Source organism: Ruditapes philippinarum, unplaced genomic scaffold (assembly GCF_026571515.1).
Source record: "Ruditapes philippinarum isolate M1 unplaced genomic scaffold, ASM2657151v2 ctg9268_1_1_1_1, whole genome shotgun sequence".
In the NCBI taxonomy this organism is placed as follows: Eukaryota; Metazoa; Mollusca; class Bivalvia; order Venerida; family Veneridae; genus Ruditapes; species Ruditapes philippinarum.
The window spans coordinates 6956-26293 of NW_026852654.1; the positions used below are offsets into that span (position 1 = coordinate 6956).

The 19338-nt window shown below is 34.6% G+C and overlaps 1 protein-coding gene and 1 long non-coding RNA gene across 4 annotated transcripts in view; both read right to left on the bottom strand.

Annotated features, from left to right (window-relative positions):
• Positions 1-371: 371 nt before the first annotated feature.
• LOC132720208 (uncharacterized) lies at positions 372-2013 on the bottom strand. The gene is made up of 3 exons (XR_009624310.1): positions 1901-2013; positions 771-915; positions 372-447 (listed from the first exon to the last, which is right to left on the bottom strand). It is a non-coding gene; the product is annotated as an uncharacterized LOC132720208 (long non-coding RNA).
• A 1695-nt stretch (positions 2014-3708) lies between these two features.
• The window catches only part of LOC132720230 (uncharacterized), a 72604-nt gene continuing 56974 nt past the window's right edge, over positions 3709-19338 (bottom strand). The window contains exons 1-8 of one of the 3 annotated variants that reach the window (XM_060704336.1): positions 12769-13957; positions 11902-11993; positions 9932-10003; positions 9526-9625; positions 8763-8863; positions 5252-5323; positions 4109-4253; positions 3709-3773 (exon numbers count right to left, since the gene is read on the bottom strand). In XM_060704336.1, coding sequence (XP_060560319.1) covers positions 3769-3773; positions 4109-4253; positions 5252-5323; positions 8763-8863; positions 9526-9625; positions 9932-10003; positions 11902-11993; positions 12769-13876 — 1695 coding nt within the window. In that variant the 5' untranslated portion in view covers positions 13877-13957 and the 3' untranslated portion in view covers positions 3709-3768. Of the gene's footprint in view, positions 3774-4108; positions 4254-5251; positions 5324-8762; positions 8864-9525; positions 9626-9931; positions 10004-11901; positions 11997-12768; positions 13958-19338 lie in introns of those variants that run through there. The other 2 variants (XM_060704329.1, XM_060704322.1) reach the window with 2 other exon arrangements.

The window sequence follows — 19338 nt, forward strand, 5'->3', positions numbered from 1 at the left end:
CGTGCATACAAACATTCGTTCTCATCTCTATTAAATGCTACGAGAGTGGTCCAATGTGTACTATTCTACATGTTGATAAACTTTTGTTTAGTTCTGTAAACTACGCGACTATTCGTGGCTTTTCATGGAATGACATAAAAGTATCACAGATAATGCTCCGTGATTACCACAAGATGATATTCTTTTGTTTCTATATTGTACCACTTTCAAAAATGAATGTTGGACATTGCGAATATTGGAAGGTTTATTGTATTTATCACTGCCCATCAGGCTGTATAAGACGAATTTCAAGTTTTTTGTTTTTTTTTAACTTTGTTTGCTCTTTTTGAATTATACTGAATAATGAATAAATATATAAACAAAATGATAGCTCTACTTTAACTCTTTATTTAGGTATAAAGATTTTTGCCCATTACCAAAAAATCCATGTCAATATCTGGCTTTATCCTGAAAGAAAACAAAAACATTCACAAGGTGATTGCTGAAATCGTTAATGGCTATCAATCTGAACTATGTTGTTTATTAAATGTTTGCTTGTTTTGAAAGCCTACACAATTATTGCCTACATCAGTATTCTTATAATGTTGATAATTCTAGTTTTAATAATAATTATCATCATTATTGTTATTATTAATATTATCATCTCTGTAATATATTCATCATAATTATTAAATATAATGTATATCATTTAATGAAATGATGATTCTTTACATATGAAAGAAAAACACCTAGGAATTGTTCGTTCGCGTGAAATGATGGAAAAAGCATACCGACAATGATGACGTCAGTGCTATTTAGTGACGTATTTGAGCATTTAGAATTGCAAAGATCAGCGTCGCAGCAGGTTTTACATACGGGCGTTGACCGTGATTCTCGTGCAGATGTGACGTCAGTTTGTCTCTTGTGGGAAATGCACTAGAAAGTTTGAAAAGTAAAAGTATACTGTTAGATCTCTTATTCACCAGTTGATTCTGTTGGGTCTTCGGTTTCATTACTTAAAGATACTCAACTGCAGACAGGTCGAATGCCACAAAAAATGTAAATTTTCACGAACCGATATTTTTATGAACATGCGTTTTTAAGACATTAAAACAGAATCAGTGATACATAGATATGCGTGCTTTGGCTTGTAAAATTCTCCATTTTGTGAAAAGAGCGTTGTAACGGAGTGCAATAGTGGCATATACAAGACCAAACGGTAAGCGTGTCAAAATTCTTGTTACGCACATATTTTCGTGTGAGAAAATCATTCAAAAGAAATATCAATACATTTAAAACATAGTTTAATAAACATGCTTTACTCCTTTAACTTGCGTAAATAAAATTTCATTCTCCCAAATGAGCCTTGCACCATCCAGAAAAGCGGTCTTAAGGACCAGTAGCTTGTAAAATTAGGTTGCCCTTGCTAAAATCAGGTGATCTCAGACCAACGGACCACTGCTAATGTCGAGGCCTGCATGTATTTTAAAATCAATACGTAATAAATTGTTTGACCGGAACAACCATCAATGTACTTCTGAAGAAAATGTCAATTCAATTTAAATGTGGCTGATTATCTTGATTTTGCATGCCAAACATTTTCTTAACGTGCCACATATTTATGCATAATTATCAAAATATCCATCCATGATGGCAAAAACCGACACTATATTATCAGTACAACCTTGATCTTTGGTGACAATCTTGCACTCGATGCGCAGTTTGAGTTATGATTTTTTTATTCTAGCTACAAATGACTGTATTATGGGCAGACAAGAGCATCATTGCACTTTTATGAAAATTTCATTTCAAGTAAAGAGCCATTGTCAATAAGTGTCAATAACAATTGGGTGTTTCTTTGAAAAGACGGATTGACAATTATATCTCCATTCCAGCAGAAAAAGTTTGTTACGCACAATACCTGTTTGTTATGGCATTTTGTTGTGTAGTGATCATACATCCCGCCAAAATCAAACTTCTCAATGCTGCAAACCTTGAAAATAAAATACTAAATAATGCATAGTTATCTCTTGGCAATTCTTACCGTTTTACAAGCATTTGTTCAAAGTATAATACCATTTAAATAAATTTCTAGCATGCCGATCAAAGTTATAAATAATGAACAATGTCTTTCGTCCGTTCATTCAAAAGTGATCAATATACAATTCTGGTAAAACCCAATGAACCACTGAAAAGTTTATAAGAATATCTTGTCATCATATATCTACTAGTTCATCTGCACCTGCTGTTTGGACGCCCTTTGATGCTTTGCATCAATGCTTTTCTTGTTATGTATTATAATTCATTTTGTAAGGCACATACGGAATTCTGCATAACTAGAGTTGCATCAAAAAATAATTTATGTACTTTTTTTACGACAGCCACACTTTATCCTTGTAAATCATGGCTACTTCCTTAACAAAAACAATTAAAAAAAGAATTTAACAAAAAAAAATTTCCTTTACTCGGATTCGAACTCGAGACCTCTCACTCACTAAGCGAGCGCGTTACCACTGTACCACGGAGAAGTTATTCACAGGAAATCTGAATAATATCAAGTCATTCTAAATTTAGAACTTCCATTGCATTCAGGTTTGTAATCCTTATTAATTTCGAGGTATTTTGTTCAGGGTAAACCTATTGTTTAAAATTGAAGTAAATATTTTAGCGAAAATCCTCTCGCCCAAACAGTCCGACATGTAGAATCTATATATTCCACTACTCGGTTTGTGTAGTATTCGGTAATCTAACATGGCTAAAAATAGTATTTTCATTGATAAAATCATATTCATCCGCGTAATTTGTGATTGTGCATTTTATTGACAATCTATAAGCCAACGCTATTGTTTAAGCTTTAAATGCGTTGTAATTTGTTGGATACTTGTAACAAAATAAAATATTTCTTTCTTTTAAATCGCTAGTTTTAAGCTGTTTTGAGAACTACTTGTTGTTTAGGTTTGTCATAAACTTCTGTGTAGAGATTGAATGTCCGCTTTGTATTAAGTTTATTTTCGATCAGAAAAATACCAGAAAACATATTAGAAAATCTTCGACCATTCGGGAATAATAAATTACTTTGCTTGAAAATTGATGCGCCTGTCTTTGACCATCTTTACGCAGTGATCTCCCCTGAATTTTTCGGCTTTAGTGTACATACAAAAGGGAAGTAACCGCTTCAAAAAGTGGACTACTTTCGGCATTTGCAATTAAGAACATTAGACTCTGAAATTTCGCTACCATTATTTGTTTGGTCTGACGACCCAAACAAATAAAAACGGTTCATGCTACAGTTATGTTATTTGCAACATTGCTCTAAATGCTAGTTCAATATGTAGTTAAAGGGTTCTCGTGCATACAAACATTCGTTCTCATCTCTATTAAATGCTACGAGAGTGGTCCAATGTGTACTATTTTACATGTTGATAAACTTTTTGTTTAGTTCTGTACACTACGCGACTATTAGTGGCTTTTCATGGAATGACATAAAAGTATCACAGTAAAGCCTCCGTGATTATCGCAAGATGATATTCTTTTGTTTCTATATTGTACCACTTTCAAAAATGAATGTTGGACATTGCGAATATTGGAAGGTTTATTGTATTTATCACTGCCCATCAGGCTGTATAAGACGAATTTCAAGTTTTTTGTTTTTTTTTAACTTTGTTTGCTCTTTTTGAATTATACTGAATAATGAATAAATATATAAACAAAATGATAGCTCTACTTTAATCTTTATTTAGGTATAAAGATTTTTGCCCATTACCAAAAAATCCATGTCAATATCTGGCTTTATCCTGAAAGAAAAACAAAAACATTCACGAAGGTGATTGGCTTTGCAAAATCGTTAATGGCTATCAATCTGAACTATGTTGTTTTTATTAAATGTTTGCTTGTTTTGAAAGCCTACACAATTATTGCCATACATCAGTATTCTTATAATGTTGATAATTCTAGTTTTAATAATAATTATCATCATTATTGGTTATTATTAATATTATCATCTCTGTCAATATATTCATCATAATTATTAAATATAATGTATATCATTTAATGAAATGATGATTCTTTACATATGAAAGAAAAACACCTAGGAATTGTTCGTTCGCGTGAAATGATGGAAAAAGCATACCGACAATGATGACGTCAGTGCTATTTAGTGACGTATTTGAGCATTTAGAATTGCAAAGATCAGCGTCGCAGCAGGTTTTACATACGGGCGTTGACCGTGATTCTCGTGCAGATGTGACGTCAGTTTGTCTCTTGTGGGAAATGCACTAGAAAGTTTGAAAAGTAAAAGTATACTGTTAGATCTCTTATTCACCAGTTGATTCTGTTGGGTCTTCGGTTTCATTACTTAAAGATACTCAACTGCAGACAGGTCGAATGCCACAAAAAATGTAAATTTTCACGAACCGATATTTTTATGAACATGCGTTTTTAAGACATTAAAACAGAATCAGTGATACATAGATATGCGTGCTTTGGCTTGTAAATTCTCCATTTTGTGAAAAGAGCGTTGTAACGGAGTGCAATAGTGGCATATACAAGACCAAACGGTAAGCGTGTCAAAATTCTTGTTACGCACATATTTTCGTGTGAGAAAATCATTCAAAAGAAATATCAATACATTTAAAACATAGTTTAATAAACATGCTTTACTCCTTTAACTTGCGTAAATAAAATTTCATTCTCCCAAATGAGCCTTGCACCATCCAGAAAAGCGGTCTTAAGGACCAGTAGCTTGTAAAATTAGGTTGCCCTTGCTAAAATCAAAGGTGATCTCAGACCAACGGACCACTGCTAATGTCGAGGCCTGCATGTATTTTAAAATCAATACGTAATAAATTGTTTTGACCGGAACAAACCATCAATGTACTTCTGAAAAAGAAATGTCAATTCAATTTAAATGTGGCTGATTATCTGCTTGATTTTGCATGCCAAACATTTTCTTAACGTGCCACATAATTTATGCATAATTATCAAAAATATCCATCCATGATGGCAAAAACCGACACTATATTATAAAGTACAACCTTGATCTTTGGTGACAATCTTGCACTCGATGCGCAGTTTGAGTTATGATTTTTTTATTCTAGCTACAAATGACTGTATCATGGGCAGACAAGAGCATCATTGCACTTTTATGAAAATTTCAGTTTTCAAGTAAAGAGCCATTGTCAATAAGTGTCAATAACAATTGGGTGTTTCTTTGAAAAGACGGATTGACAATTATATCTCCATTCCAGCAGAAAAAGTTTGTTACGCACAATACCTGTTTGTTATGGCATTTTGTTGTGTAGTGATCATACATCCCGCCAAAATCAAACTTCTCAATGCTGCAAACCTTGAAAATAAAATACTAAATAATGCATAGTTATCTCTTGGCAATTCTTACCGTTTTACAAGCATTTGTTCAAAGTATAATACCATTTAAATAAATTGGTCTATAATAAAAGATCTGTTGTACCATTAGTAATTATGTTCATAGCATTTAGCAGTATTCATGAAAACAAACCACAAGAGAATTATATATCGATGTTGTTGGTAAGTGTTGGGTACATTATCCGATATGAAACATGAGTATGTAGCAGATAATAAAGTGTTCTAGAACAAAAATTATTTATTAACGATAATATATTTGTTCATACTAAATAAGTTAAGAACTCGATTAATATTTTTTTTCAAAAATTTTTATAAGACACTGAATTTTTTTTTTAATTTTTTAATACAGAAAAAAATGCCCTTTTAAACCCATCTATTTAAAAAAAATAAGATTTTTTTTCAAAACCAAATACAATTATTTTGATAAAAAAAAAATTTGTGCGGGGTGAGTTTTTAAAAAATGATTTGCAACACAAACTTAAAATTTATTACACCCCTTTTGGGAAAGTAAAATTTTTTTTGAAATTTTTACAGTGAAAAAAAAAAAGGAGGGGCCAAATTTTTAATTTTTGGGGAAACAACCAATTTTTTCACGATTTTCACTAAAAGAAAAGAAACGGTTTTTTTTCTTTAAAAGCCATTTTTCATTTTAAAAATATTAAGGCGTTGTAATAACATCAGAACTTTAAAATAATAAATTGTAGTTTTAAAAAAAAAAATTAATTTTAATTAAAAACTAAAACATGGTATCACAAATAAAAGAAAGTAATGTTATTTAAAAAAATTAAAAATATGGCTATATTATTAAAGGACATGGTTAAAGACATGCAAATGTTACTTTTGGATAATAAATACATTGTAAAAATCAGATATTCATCACAGAGTTAATGCGCAGAAAAACATTGTCTCTTAGTTTTCTACACTTTACTGACTTTGACTAAAAAAGATTAAAATAGTCTCTGAAGAAAATGAGTCTTCAAGTGTTTCTTAAATCTATCAACTGATGAGCATTGTCTGATATTTAATGGAAGATCATTCCAGAGTTTCGGGCCGATTGTACTGAACTTCTGTCACTGAAAGTTTTACACTTATTAAAAGGCACTTCATAACTGTCAACTGAAAATGATGATGATCTCAGAGAACGTTTTTGAACTTTAGGTGTAAGCAGGTCGGTCAAATAAGTTGGTGCATTTCCAACGTGACAGTTGTACATATATACAAGAATCTTGAATTGTATTCTGGCCTTGATGGGCAGCCAGTGTAGATCGTATAGCGCCTGCTTAGAACTGTCACTTTTCCTACGATTCAATACTAGTTTGGCACACATGTTTTGAATTCGCTGTAGTTTTGCAATATCACAGTTTGAAATACCATACAGAATCACGTTGCAATAGTCTAAGTGAGAAATAACGAGTGAGAGTACATAGTTTCTGTTGCATCTTGTGTGAGGAATTTGCAAATATTTTTTATGCGAAAAAAGCGCAACATAGCTGTTCGACACTTTATCTTGATGTGATGTTTGAAAGTCAGATTTTCGTCCAAATATGCCCCTAAATATCTGATCGTATTTTGTCGTTTGATCTTATCACCACAGATGTTAATTTCATCTTTAGACAGTTTACGCAACTGAAGAGCACTTCCGAAAATAATGTGTTCAGTTTTTGAAGATTCATTTTTAATTTATTACTGTTCATCCAATCATTTGCTTGTGTTGTGAACTCTTCTAGTTTCGCAATGGATTCGGCCTCGAGAGCGGGTGTAGGTTTGAAACATTTGCTGGCAGTATGATCGTCGGCGAAGCCGTAAACGAAGATGGTAGGGGTAACAATGTCAAATATGGTCCCTGCATACGCGAGGTAGAGCCACGGCCCTAAACAGCTTCCTTGGGGGACACTGCACGTAAGATCACGAGCTGACGACATTATATTGTTCACACTTACGCGACAACTTACGCGACAACGTGAAAGTACATGTATGATATGCCGTTTGGAAGATTATTGATTTCTCTTACAAGCATTCTATTTTCGCACGATTTGCACGTGCAATAAATTTTCAGCAGGTCATTTACAAACATGCGGTTTTGTATACTGGTTGTAAAAGTGGTGGATGGGTTGCATTGTGAGAGGAGCAAAGAGCTTATTTTAAATTTCGTAGGTTAGTGGGTAAATATGCGCAAGAAATAAAAACGGATCTAGATTTAGTTTATGAAGAATTGACAGGTGTCAATGTATAATGAAGGTAGAACTGATGTTCAGGATGATCCCCGCCCTGGGCAGGCGATTTCCGCTACCTCTGAAAATTATATCAGCACCGTCAAAGTCATAGTTGATGAGGATGCAAGATATACCGTGGAAGGGATAAGCGACATATCGGGCCTTAGTGCGTCATATTTGTTTTAAATCTTGAAAGAAAAGTTAAAGTAAAAGAAAGTGTGCGCCGGTTGGACCCCGCATTTGAACAGAAAATGGAGCGGTTTGAAACAGCCTCGGTCTTATTTACCAGGCTCAAAGATCAGGAACCAAGACGCCTGAGACACATTTTAACAGGGTATAAAAAACGTGGCTTTATGTATCAATAAACTCAGTAACAAAATGTGGGTAGATGATAGCAGCGATTGCTTAGTTGTTGCTCGAAGTAGCAGGAGGGTTAAAAGAGTTATGTAATCTCTATTTTTTGACAGTGTTGGAATAGTGGCCCGTGTCGCTGTGCCCGAGAGGGATAGTGTCAGTAGTACATTTTATCGTGATCATATTCTTACTGCTATAGTTAATCCCTACATTACATAGAACCTAAACCGGGGTGCGCAGTATCATAATTTCAATGATCAACCTTGGTTCAAGTTTACTTAGAGGAGCAGAGAATTGTAGTTTTGTAAATTTAGCTTATAGTCCTGACCTCTCTCCTGGTGACTTCTGCTTTAATTCATACATCAAATCTTGCCTTCGCGGTAGCCGGATCGAACCCATAGTGCCGCCAGTTTATAAACAGTTTAACCAAAAGAACAGTTCAAAGATGTTTTTTAGGAATGAATTCTGGGAATGAAGTATGTAGAGAGAGTTCAATGGTGAATATTTTGAAGGACTCTACTAATTATTTTTCACAGGTTTGACTTGTTTAAAAACGCGATGCCGTCACAACTCATATGCCCCTTTTTCATGTATGAAAAAGGATTAGAGCCGGAACCTTTAAAGTTTATTAAGGTCTTCTATATTAAGATAGCTCAATTTAGCCTATGCTTTTGATATCATGCTGCGCCTCGAACATGTTAAAATGCAAAGTAGTAAATGACCATGTTATAGATCTATGTTTAGTAAGAATACTTCAAATAGTTTGCGTGCTGCATTTTTTTTTCTACTGATTTCTATAGATATATATAAGACCTTAAAATGCGTGCATCTTACTTCGTCTCTGGAACACAGCATCACTGATGTACATTCATCCATACTCGAAACATACGGGCAGTCGTAGCATAACGGGCCTCGTAAAGAAGCAGGAGGTAAACCTAAATTTGAGCATAAATTTGTATATGATATACAGACATTGTTGTTGGATGAGTGAAAGAATATAAGAATCTTACACTGGCTGCCGATACAGACCGGAATATTTAGCTTGCGGGTAACTGTTTACAGCGGTAACGAGGCTCTGCCGAGTTTCCGCTAAACAGTTACACGAGAGCTAGATTTTCCAGTCTGTACCAGCTGCCGGTTTTTGATTCTTTTTCTTGCATATTACATGTCAATTATTTTCGGAACTGAAATCATGAAAACTGATATTCTAATTACGCACTTTTTTCTTATAGTAGCGTATGAATATACAACTTCATTCATAACGGAAAAATGAAGTCATCCTAAGAATGCGATTCATTCATAAAAGGCGCGCGTCAATGACGTCATTTAAAGCACGCAACTTTTCTTACATGGGGGTGTAAGACAAAGTTTTCTAGCACCGATATAAACGGTAGATAATCCTGTCTGATATGCAAGAATACCCAAAAAGCTCTACTAATAAAGCTGTACTTGAACTATTTACTCAAGATATTTGCATATGATCTAAATTGTGAACCACACAAATGGTCTACAGGTACATAGCGATAAAGTATGTACACTTGTTATTGTTACTTACTGAGTGCAAATTACAAAAATCATCATTAACATTTAATCTTACTTTCAGCTCCACAGCCGTTTGAATTACAAAGTGTTGATGAGCAGCAGTGAACACATTCGGATGTACTCTGACTTGTTTGTCGTTTCTTACTAGAACATTGCTGTTAATACAAAATGAATGTGATATGTTCATCATTCATACTACATATTTGGAATTGATATTGAAAATATCGTACGAACTTTTTTGAAATTCGAGCCACCAACATTAAATCATACGAGCTTAAATAAAAAAAATTACATAATTAAGCGTGAAAGAAGTAATTGGTTGGTAAGACTTTAGCACTTAATCATTTATTTATATTTTTACTAATTTGCTTCGTGATGAAATGCCGATATTATTTCACAATATGTTTTCATGCTTGCGTAGCTGAGTGGCTGGGTGTTTGTTGGTATATTTGTGTTCGAACCTTGTAGGCTAAGCATCCGCTGTTATATTTCACCTGTCCAGTGTTGGTTCTATATGTCTCCACATAACATACCTTAAATAGAATAAAATAAAGTCATTTGATATCTGGATATCTGAAAGAATAATCTGGCCAACTACACGGCATAGGATTACTAGTTTGCAGTACAAACATTATTATTATCTTGGCATGAAAGTTTACAATGTACCGTAAAATAAAAACATGTTAAGGCTAAGAAAAAAGGTTACGTGCACATTAATCTGCTTTAACCTCCCTGGTTGTGTTGTTCTAATGCAGTGCCCCAGCATATTCCTTTTCTATTTGTATGGTTTGACAACCACTATTGTAATGTATAGGATTAAAAAATTGTCTTCTCTGTATGTTTTGTAACGTTTATTGCCGTTTCCATTCCCGTCTATTGTAACCCTTTCCTCTATAAATTTCGTCAATTTTTTAAACCCTAGGAATTTCTAGTACTAATAGTTATAATTTTTACGACACTCAAAAAAGCGAAATATAGTACTAAATTTCGTATGTCTGAAATTTCGCTAGTCTCTCGAGCGCCTTTTCTTGAGAACACGGAAACATAAACTAGCGAAGTTGGAAAAGTTCGCCTCGATAATTATCGTCTTAATTTTCGTATGTTGTGTGTTCTTCACGCGACAAATATCGAATTGAATGACTAATTTTCGCATAAGAGAAATTTAAACACGCGATATTTATGGCATCTAAAGGGCAAAATTTAGACTAAATTTCGCATGTAAAAATTTCGCTAGTCTCTCTTGCGATAATTAGCGCCCTTCAACGCAATAATTATCGCGTGAGGATCACACAGCATACGAAAAATAAGACGATAATTATCGAGTTGAAATAGTTAAATTTCGCTAGTATAAGTGTCCCTGGTCTATAGAAAAGACGAAATAGCGAAATTTAAGAACTGCGACATTTAGTACTAAATTTCGGCTTTTAGAGGCAATAATTATCGCGTGACTAGCAAAATTCTTTGGACGCAATAGGATACCGTAATTTTCCGTTCATATATCGCGTTTGTTCACCACTGCAAGTTTAGTGCCCTATGGGCTGTTATTTCTGTATATTATGATATTAACGTTCTTGAATGAACGTTGCTCTCCTTGATCCATCCATCCATCCATCCATCTATTAATCTTCTTTGAACGTTGCTCTCCTTGAATCCATCCATCTATCCATCCATCCATCTGTCTCCATCCCTCTTTGTATCTATTAAAGCTCACAGTTGTTCCGATGTTAATTTAAAAATATTGAAAAGACATCATCCCGGAAGCAATGAAAACAACAATATGATTTGAAAGATGCATTGATTGAGTCTCTACGCGAGAGAAAATATAAAACATTTCTCAAGCCCTCTAGCACTCAATTAAGCGGTATTTAACCTTTAACTTTAAATGTGCTGGAATCAATCATCCCGAAGGATCAGAAACATACAACACTGAAGCAAAGAACCGCGGACTGTTTTACAGCACTTGGCACTTGCTGTTGTGAAGCATATAGGAGAGGAAAGATTCGTCGGTAGAAAAAATAGCAACAAAAGTATATAAAACATTATAGGCCCAGTTTGATTATGTTTATGAGAGATTCTGTTTTTGTTTTGTTTGGTTTTACGGCTGATCAACACAATTTAGGTAATATGGCATCGGAACAAGAAAGATGATTTTGGCTTATCTCGGGTGATTACACCAGGGGTCGAAACACTTCACCTACTGGCGCTAAGAGATGAACGTTCTCAAACAATTCGAACCCATTTAGTCGCCTCTTATGATTAAACGGTTAAACGGTGGCTGGATTAATGATGCCTATTAAGGCAAAACCTCCACCACAAGGGGAGAGAGATAATCCAAAATTGCAACATCTCGCATGCCTCAAAGCCGTGCGAAAACGAAAAGGAAAATAGATTTAAAAGCTAAATTGGAGTGTAAAATATGTTAAAATAATACCTGGTCCCCCAAACATTTAGTGACAGTGTCGCACAGGTACAAGTGCGTCATGCCTTTACAGTTGAAACACTTAAGCCCGTCATTCTCGTCGCCTTCTCATCACAAATAAAAAACAAATGTTTTAACGCAACCAACTAATTTTCATTAAAATATCAATCATTTACATTTCTTCAATTTATTGAACATGCGTATGATTTTTCTTTCTTTTGCGTATATTCTTTTGGCTTATTACTAAGGAGTAAAGAAAAAATGTAATAAAAGTGTGGCATTTATCATATTCGAGCTACACACCTATCACTTCTTTAGCGAGTGTCTTACTACCTAACCATTGCCTGTCCGGGATATGTAGTGCGACAAAGTAGCATACTAATACAATAATATAACGTAGAGTCAGGAGGATATTCATACTTGCTTCGACTTTCAAATAAATGTCTCTTACGGTAGAAAAAAGTGTTTTTGGAAAAAAAAAAATTTACAGGTTCAGTGACACTGTCGCGCCCTAACTAACATGATGGCTTTTCCCGAAAAAACTTAAAATGGTTTGTGATCTCAAATCAAAAGACTGCTCGTTATAAAGAATACACTATACAATCAGTCTACAGTCTAGAAGGTCACCTGATGAATTTCAGTATACGTGTATGTAAAATTAAAGTCATATCTTGATAAACTGTTAGTAGCTCTTTCCAGAAGGTTCTTAGTGGATATATAATCAAGATTGCATTTTTCTTCAGAATCATATTTATATTTTAATCATTGTATGACAAAACAAATGTGATTGCTACATAGAAAAGAAATAAGTTCGCAGTATAATATAAGTTATAATGAATATAAGTTGAAGATGTTTCAAAACAAAGGAAAGACATATACCTTTGTAAACCTCCATGCCAAGTTGGTACCCGTAAGCCTCAGCATAATTGAAGCCATATTGTATTGCTGCAAATGTTCTACTTGTCACGTGATACAGATGATATTCGCCGGTAGACAATGTGTAAACGTTAACAGTAAAATTCACATTGTCTGCACATGCCACATAGCTTTGAAAGATATTTCCCATTTGGTTTCCATTGATTCTTAGTCCATATATATCCTCAGTTTTTGCGATGATTGTAAGATAATGAGTAAAAGTTTCATAGGTTGCAATAACGGAGAAATGATAGGAGTTTCTATATTGATTGATTGCTGGTACTGTGGACATGAACCCGTTGCCAATATTAGCATCATTATAACATGTACTGTACAACATCACCTGCACAGGTTTGTTTGCAAAAACGTACATTGCGTCATTACCGCTTAAAATTTCAAGAAAATCACCAGCTTTCAAAATGAGTTGCTTATTTTGATCCGTTGCATTATGAAACGTTACCAAAGTATTTTCAGATGAGCTATATAATCTCACTACATATTGATATTTGGGCGGTATTGGGGGAACGATAAATTCTTGAGCAAAATATTTAGTAGGTAAAAGTTGCTCTACAAAATATTCTGCAAAGTGGCATATTATTGGTACTATTGTAGTAGCTTCGTGTCCAGAGAAGACGGCAATGGACGTATTGCTGCTAACTCTTGCTCCACTTAAATCGTCATGTCGTCGAACAAGATACGTATCAAGTCTATTCAACAAGACTCTAAATGTTTTTTTATCGACATGTATATCAATCAATGTGTCGTCATGTACAGCAAGAACTAGAAAATCACTAAAATACCCGAGGTGATTTGGTGAATACGACGATATTATGTATTCAGTAGACAGCATGACAGTTGGAAGTGCCAAGAAACCTTCCCATGTATTGCTTGGATATTTCATAACAGTAAGTGTGACGTCAACATTTGTTGTCACATGTATACCCTTGTGTTCCACTGTTGCATTTACCTTTGTTATGGTGTCACCCGTTACCTTGTATTCTAAACTTTGATTAAAACTACGTATCGCGTTTATACCTAAATGTGGTATGTAGATTATAGCCTTCCCAGTCATATTTGAGGTAATGAGAAGTGAAAACTGTGGCAAAATGTCGTAGAATGTCTTAAGTATACCTATGTAAAATTCTCGTCCGAAAGTACCTGAAACAATGCAAGTTTGATAATTCAGAATCACGAAGGGTTGCTAAAATATGATAGTGTATAGCCCTTTAAATTCTAGCAAATTCTAAATGAAAAGTTTTGTCATATGCCTGTACGAAATTTGTGACTGAGCTTAACCAATGCGATGTACCGTACCCCGGATATTGCTCGATATTATGAGGACGTTCATCCCATTTCGCGACTTTGAACGGGAACGAAGGTTAGTTCAGAGACGACACTTTTCAAATTTATGGCTATTTCATTAATCTCAAAGGGATTTAGATATCTAAAGGTACCTTTTGTAGCTCTAAAAGACATAAAAGGAAAACATATATTTGTAAAATTGATTAAACTACCCCTAAACGATCGGCTGCTTACAAGAAAATGTTGACTGTTATACTGTAGAATCGTTAGAAATGATTTATATAACCAAAAAAAAAATCGAGCATTTCGAGCACAAAGAAACAGCCCAAAAAGAAACAGGAAAGTGTACTGAGTATAAATTTTTGTGTACCGAGTATTGCACATAAGCTCAACTTTAGTGTACAGAGTATTGCAAAACAGAATGAGCAAATGAGAATGGAAATTCAATATTTTTGTATTATATTAAAATTTATTATAAATGAAATATTGAGAATGACTGATGAAATAAAATGCGTATTTTCATTTTTCCGTATTTTCAACACAATTTCCGTATTTTCACTGGTAACTGCCGGACTACCTTCTTTGAAATTCTGCCAGTACACAAAATGTAAGGGAAAGTCTTTCAAGTTGTTATGTCAATAAGAGAAAAATTTATAGTTTATAATAAATAAAAAAAATTAAGTACCGCAACTCATGAAATATTTATTTTCATACCACCCGATGGATTAAAGCCGTGGTTTACAAGACTGTTTGGATGATTCAGATGGACACTCCGTTATTAGTGTTAATTCACCACTTCGATGGTGATATGCATGTTCCTGACAGGTTAACTAAGTACAGTAAGCATACAGCCACTGTTTTGGTGGAATTGTGTGGGGAAGATGCTGTGACTACAACAGATTCTTATTCAAATTAAAGTATAAAAGGATTCATGGAGGTGTTCTGATCCTTCCAAACTCACATCTTACAAGGAAAGTTATCGTTCAACTTTTCCTGTTTGTAGCCAATCTGAAGAAACATTGTCCGTTCCATCAATAGATAATATGATTGAGACATTAGTAGTTTAGAAATATGGTAATTAGTGTCCAAAATCTCAGTCTTTATGTTCTCAACCCTTAAGATTTTTAGAAAAGATGGCATATCAAGGTCAACATGCAGCTCTGATGGGGCGCATCATTATAAATAACATGCAATAAGCACTGAGTAGTCTTTTATCTGTTTCACAAAGTGACAAGCTTAATGTTGACAGTGCTATTCAGTGTGTTAGGGACATTTTTGCAATGTCTACGAAATCTCTTGATCAAATGGCACGTACAGGTGCTTTCCATCATCTCATTCGGCGAAAAGCAGCTATGGCCGACACTAGTTTACAAGATGTTAGGAATGTGAAAAATCATATTTTTAGATATCCCTTTTCTCACGAAGGCGTTTTTGGTACTGGCCTTGAGCAAAAGTTGAATTGAATAATCACTTTAAGATTTGTGGCCTGCCAGAAACAGATCGTAAGAGGAAACTTCCACCTTCTTCAGCAACTACTGGTTTTTACTGGAAGAAGCCACGATTTGAAAATTCTGTATCAGAATAACAGATCGTTTAATAAGTCGTACTCCTTTACTGTACCAAAAGTACAAGACCGTTGCAATATTGTTAAACCTAGTGGGGTAAGTTATTTTCGTAACAAAAGCAAGTCAACATGACCTTTTTTGTCTACACCCAGCGATACCTGTTGGGGTTCGTCTGATGTTCTTTGCAAATTAAGGGAAACAAATCATATACGATCAGTGGGCACAAGATACAGTGTGTTGAGGTTACAAACTAGAATTCTTAGAAAAACCAAAATTAAACGGTATTCTCAAAACAATTGTCCCAAAAGAAAAAGATAATTATTATACTGCTGGAGGTGGTAGAAGAATTATTACAGAAAATTGTATAGAGGAAGTTCATAAGAAATAAAAGATTCAAGGTTTCTATAGTACACTGTTTCTAGTACCCAAGAAAACTGAAGATTTAAGATCAGTAATCAAGCTCAAACCCCTCAACAAGTATCTCGGAAAACAACATTTCAAAATTGATCTATGAAAACAGTTCTGAATTTAATTTGCCATCTCGATAGATCTTAAAGATGCGTATATGCATATTCCCATATTTCCAAACCCCAAAAAATATTTAAGTTTTGCAGTGGGCAGCAAAGCGTATCAATGGACTTCACTCCCATTCGGTCCAACTTTAGCTCCAAGAGTTCTTACAAAAATAGTAGCTGTTGTAGCAGCATTTTTACGACAGCAAAATCTCCGCCTAACAGTTTATCTAGACAATTAGTTGGGACTAAATTCTTAACAAGAAAAAACTTCTTCAAACTTTATCGAGAATGATAAGTGTCCTGATTCATTTAGGTTTCACAATAAATGCAAAAAAGCCACTTCTTCAAACAACTCAATGAATAACTTACATAGACAATGTGCTTATCTCAAACAAGGTGTAGTGTCTCCAACTCCCGACAGACAAAAAAAGATTTCCCAAGGAATTCAAACAATATTAAATAAAACTCACTATACAGCAAGAGAGAACTTTTACATTCAAAGTCTAATGGCGACATACACGAAACTGTAAAAAATGCTCGTTTATACATGAGTCCAATTCAGTTGCACCTTTTTGCATCTTGAAAACCGAGTTCAATAGACCTCGAATTTCTAATTCCTTTGACAAAACACCTTAAAATCATCTGACATGGTGGTTACAGCTAGTGAATGTTTTACTGGACAAATCATTTCTTTCATGGTCAGCGAATCTCGCACTCCAAACCGATGCTTCGATGAGTGGGTGGGGAGCGTTTCTGGATACTAGTACTCAAATGATTCAAGGTTTTTTTCATTTTAATTGTCTGGAGATTGAGGCAATTTCATTGCTCTAAAAAAGTTAGTACATATGGTCAAAGGTCAAAAAGTTCTGATTCGATCAGACAATATTTCAGTAATACAATACATAAAAAAACAAGGGGAAAAAAAGTCCCATTCCCTATGTATACAAGTTTGAAATGTGGCAGTTTGCAATACAGAACAAAATTCAATTGAAAGTTAATAAAGCAGGCAAATTGAACATTCTTCCAGATCAGGGTACTGGTCATCCAAGTGCATCTTTTTTGGCAGGTCAAATGTTGTTTTGTGGACATTTTAACATGCATGTCTTAATTGTATTTCATGCCTTTCATTAATGTCATGAACATCTAAATGTCACATTTACAGTTTGGAGGTTGTTTCCATTCTTGTTTTGGTTCAAGTATTGGGTGGCTAGGAAGACACAGCCAACGTCGAAACTGTGATCAGGGAGATTTAATTCTAAAAAGAAGAAAAACATGTTTAGATACAGGGCGAGTGGGTCTAAAGAAAGATATCGGCGCACTTTGTAAAATATTGACCCGAGGGCCAATGCCGTCCAAGTATGACGGCATCGGCTTAAGGAACACTTGCCCTTTATCATAACAGTTTAATTGCATCTGCCGCCCTGTATCATAATCTTATAAAAATCAATTATTCGGTTTGAAACTGTAGTACCCCCTCGGCAGTCATAACAAATTGCTAATGACGTAAAAAATTACATGCAGACGGCCTACCGTTGTTAAAATGCAGGTGCAAAATGACCGAAAGTTACCTTTATATGGATTTTTAGCATAGTAGGAAATTGGTTGATACCAGATATTGGCACACTTGGTAAATACCGGCTAATATGTACAATCTTTGGGCAGCATCAATGAACTTTTGATGCAATTTTGTTACTATTTATAGTTAGATATGCAATAATTATTACAAAATTATGAAAATTATGAAAAGGTTGATCCTTTGATGCAACAAGAACTTTGTAAACACAGAATATTGCTGATTTTGTTGAATTGAGTCTTTTCATGAGCAGGAATGAAAATCGCGCTACCTATGGATTTTTTGCAGATGTTTCAAGTAAAATACCTCAGAAATCTGCATAGTTTGCACATATAGTGTCAATAAGTATACACAATAAGTATATTTAAGATTGAATGTTGGTCGCCTCGGAAAACAGTATTTTCTTGGGGATGATATTTTACTGTTACCCACAAAATATGATAAACAAGATCATCAAGGAAAGGCGGCGTTCAATGAACGCAGCCCCCACCCGACCCAGTAACAAGAGCCAGTGGCAAGGAGCCCTGGAGGACCCCAAATAAAAACAGAAAAGGGCATAAGGCAGAGTACGGGCAGGCAAACCACTACCTATGAATAAATATTTAGACACTGATAAGGAACTAAAGAAAACAAATAAATAATTGAATATTAGGCCCATAAAGTCAAAAGGCACATGCACAAGCCTATGCGTTATTCATATAATAAAATAGATAAATACAGAATCCCTAAAGAAAGCCCAACACGGCAAAATTGAAAATGCTGCAGGTTCGGTTTGATTGAGCCTGTCCATGGACGGTACTGGAAAGTGCAAGTTACCGTCCATGCCCCCTAGCACCGGCTTAAGCAGAATTCAACATTTAAACATGAAATAGTAAAATTTTGAATTTAGAAACATCCGCAGATGTGTTCATACGGCGGTTATCATGGAACCTTTAATGTGACACTTCCGTGCCATTCCATGAAAAGCGGCGTATGGTCCCCAAGTAATAAAAAGCTTGTACCCTAAACGAGAAAACAATGGGCGGAACTAAATAAAATGGAATTTTGAAAGGGGATCAGAGATTATGAAGCCTGCGTATCACAGATAAGACGTCAAAAGACAAATTTAAAAAGCAGGCAACATATCCTAAGGGTGAATCAACATTATTCAATTAGGAATATTGGAACCACCCAACTAGAAAATGCCGAAAAGTTGAAACTAAAAATACCACAAGCACAACAATAATGTCGTGCTGAACGATCTTCAAGGATCGAAAATATAACATCATTGATTAAATGTACGGGGAGACTTTTTACAGCCGCCACACGGCACAAATAACACGGACGTAGCTATTACATGGGCACGTAAAATTATTACTTGTCCAAGCGATATGCATAATGAAATATGTTTTTGTTAGTAATAAGACTGAATGTTATTAACTGTGTTATGCATATAATGGAAGGCCATGTTTTGCTTTAAATCATCAGAATGATTGTTTGTGTTATTTTAGCCATCAGACCGAACGTTACGTGTTGTTGTTCATTAGACATCACACTGAATAATTCTGGGTTTCATCAAATCACGAGGCCGAATGATATT